General features: G+C 42.9%; 1 protein-coding gene across 1 annotated transcript; it reads left to right on the forward strand.

The window, feature by feature from the left end:
* Positions 1 to 3,024, forward strand: LOC141629641 (uncharacterized). The gene is made up of 5 exons (XM_074442615.1): positions 1 to 217; positions 388 to 1,253; positions 1,337 to 1,510; positions 1,792 to 2,394; positions 2,482 to 3,024. The coding sequence occupies exons 1-5, from the start codon at positions 1 to 3 to the stop codon at positions 3,022 to 3,024; spliced, it is 2,403 nt and encodes an 800-aa protein (XP_074298716.1).
* The last annotated feature ends 201 nt before the right edge of the window (positions 3,025 to 3,225 follow it).

Raw genomic sequence — 3,225 nt, forward strand, 5'->3', positions numbered from 1 at the left:
ATGGGACGACCTAAAAAGCTTGCTGTTACTGTCCTGCAACCGCGACAAGGCCGATCTGGGGAGGAACCTGTTCTTACTACCCCGATAGGTAACCCTAATTCAGTTAATCGTCTTATCTCTACTGCTTTTGATAAATCTGCTGCTGTGCGTAAAACTCGGCCAGCTACCCCTGGTTCGTCTGTTCCAGGGAAAAGTCCGCTTGTTTCTGTAACCCTAGGTTTGGGGGTTAGCTTGACAAATTCGTCGGTTCCAATTGTTCCTGCGCAACTTGAGAAGCCGAGCACGATGTCGCTTTAAATCGCATCATCTTCTTTGCATACGATTTTGGGTGTGAGAGACGATTGCTAAAAAAGGTTTCATGGGTTGATAAGGTTACTAATTCTGCAGTGGGTATGGAATTGAGGAGTATTCGTGACTCTAATCCATCAGGGGAGGTTGTTATCGAGGTAGATGATATTCAGAGTGAACTTGACTACTGGCAGAACACGTTAGTGGGTCAATTTCTAGGGGGGCAAGCCATTTATCATTCAGGTAAGGATTTTGTTACCAAGCACTGGAACCATGTCTCTAAGCCTTCTGTACTTTACTTCAAGAATGGCTGGTTCTATTTCAGGTTCTCTCCTGTTGAAGACATGAACACTATCTTACGGGGTCCTCCATGGAATCTGAATGGGCACTCCTTGCTTCTTAAGCAATGGACTCCTACATTCCCTACTCAGCTCCACAATATCTCAAAGGTGCCTGTGTGGGTTCTCTTTCATAACTTAGACCCCCACCTTTGGTCAGCATCTGCTCTTAGCAAGATTGCTAGCAAAATTGGTTCCCCACTCTATGCCGATCCTGTTACCACGAACAAGGAGAGACTCTCTTTTGCCCGTGTTATGGTGGAGGTGGAACTCTCTGAGCCACTTCCTGATAATGTTGTCATCAACTCTCCCTTCATGGGACAAATTATCCAGGATGTGGAATATGAATGGCTCCCATATTATTGTACTCATTGTAAAAAACTTGGACATGAAAAGAGGGTTTGTAAGCAACTCAAGCAGCACACTAAGGTCACTCTTAAGTCTGATACTCAAGAAGGCAAAAAATTGAGTGAGACTAACATTGTTCCTGAGACTGTGGTGGATGATACCCTTGGTGACAAGGCTCTGACTACTGATTCAGGTGAGGGTTGTCAGCCTGAACCAGTGGTCTCTGACTTTGTCACCTTGCTGTCTAGTGAGAGGGTTTCCTTGGTGCATCCGAGCATGGTGAGTCAGGGACTCCATGCCCAGCCTCGGCTCTGCCCAATAGATCATGGACCACTAGCCTGGAGCTGGACCTTAGTGGTCAGGTGGTGACTGAGCAGCAGCCTCAATCCCCAATACCTGTCTCACTAAACCAGTTTGGTGTTTTGGAGGATTCTGAACATGAAGAGGCTACTACTATTCTTACCAGTGGTGTGAAAAAAGGTTTTGTGGTTCAAAGGCTTAGTATTCAAAAGGGGGTTACCTGGGCTGAGCAGGAGGTTAGTGAGACTGAAGATCCACCCCCTCTTCACTCTCCATGAAGATTGGTGTCGGGAATATTCGAGGAATGAATAAGCTTTTAAAGTAATCAGAGGTTATTACTGTTTTCAATAAAAATCATTTAAATATTTTGGGTATTGTAGAAACTAGAGTAAGGAATAAAAATGCTATCTCCATTCAAAGGAGGAAGTTTAAGCATTTCTTTATTTTGGACAATTATTCTTCTCATCTTAATGGTAGGATCTGGGTTATTTGGAAAGATTCCTCTCTCAATGTCCAGGTCCAAAATACCAGTAGTCAATGGATTCATCTTTTGATTACCCAGGGGGCTCATATTTTGGAAACTACATTTGTGTATGGCTTTAATCACCCTTCACAAAGGCTACCACTTTGGGATTTTTTGGTTAGTAAAGCTGGTTGTGCTTCCCCTTGGATTGTGCTTGGTGATGTCAACTGTGTTCGTACTGTTGAGGAAAGGATCAGCTCTGACCCTCCTAATATTGCAGCTATGAATGACTTTAATGAAACTGTTGCTAACTCTGGGCTTGCTGAGCTTCGCACTCAGGGGTGTTGTTTTACCTGGACTAACAAACAGGATCATGAAGAGAGAAAATGGGTGAAATTGGATAGGGTCTTGGTTAATGCTCACTGGTTAATGGCTTTCCCTGATTCTTATGTTGAGGCTTTCACTGCTGAAATTTCTGATCACTCGCCTTTGGTTGTATCTCTTATGGCTAATGAACCTGCTAGAAAGTACTCCTTCAAATACCTTAATTTCTGGGGGCAGGACAAAAATTTTAAGGCTCTCATTGGTACTGAATGGGTGACCAGGATTAAGGGTTGTGCCATGTACTCTCTGGTGCAGCACCTTAAGAACTTGAAAGTGGGTTTTAAACAGATGCATAGGGGGCAATACATGAACATCTCTGCTAGAGTTCTGAACTTACAGCAGCAGCTCTAACATTGCCAGGAACAACTCCAACTGGACCCTCATAATAGAGACCTGAGCTTGAAAGAGGAACATCTCAGCAAAGATTATTGCCATCTTCGACAAATTGAGTTGAGCATAGCTTTTCAAAGAGCCAAGGACTTTGACATTCGAAAGGGTGATGCTAGTACTGCTTACTTCTCTTCTAAGGTGGCTGCCAAAAGAAATTATGCTAATATTAGGCGAGTCGTGGATCAACATGGGAGTGTTTTCACTAATTCTCAGGATATTTCTAAATCTTTTATTGACTACTATATTAGCCTTTTGGGATCTACTGAGGCTGTGACTGAGTTTGACCCTACTATCATGCAGAATGGGCACATTCTTAGTCCTTCTGAAAGCTGCCGGCTCCTTGAGCCTATTACCCCTTCTGAGATCAAAGCTGCCTTTTTTTCTATTGATGCTAATAAGAGTCCTGGTCCAGATGGGTATACTTCGGGGTTTTTTAAAGATGCTTGGGACACTATTAAGGATAGTTTCATTGCTGCTATTTCTGATTTTTTTTCAAGACTGGGAAACTCTTAAAGGAGATTAATTCTACTCTTATAACACTTATTCCTAAGAGTGTTTCCCCTACTACTGTCCTGGAATATAGGCCTATCTCCTGCTGTACAATCATTTACAAGACTATTAGTACGATTCTTACTTCTAGGCTTCATAAGGTTATGCCCCTTATAGTGGGTATGGAACAAGCTGCTTTTGTTGCTGAAAGATCTATTTTTGACA

Source organism: Silene latifolia, chromosome Y, assembly GCF_048544455.1.
Source record: "Silene latifolia isolate original U9 population chromosome Y, ASM4854445v1, whole genome shotgun sequence".
NCBI lineage: Eukaryota > Viridiplantae > Streptophyta > Magnoliopsida > Caryophyllales > Caryophyllaceae > Silene > Silene latifolia.

Excerpts from the sequence above, each read along its gene's own strand:
- LOC141629641 (XM_074442615.1), top strand. The coding sequence starts at position 1 with ATGGGACGACCTAAAAAGCTTGCTGTTACTGTCCTGCAACCGCGACAA. Across the intron at positions 218-387 it reads GCTTGTTTCTGTAACCCTAG|TGGGTATGGAATTGAGGAGT; the intron begins GTTTGGGGGTTA and ends CTAATTCTGCAG. Across the intron at positions 1,254-1,336 it reads CCTTGGTGCATCCGAGCATG|GTGGTGACTGAGCAGCAGCC; the intron begins GTGAGTCAGGGA and ends CTTAGTGGTCAG.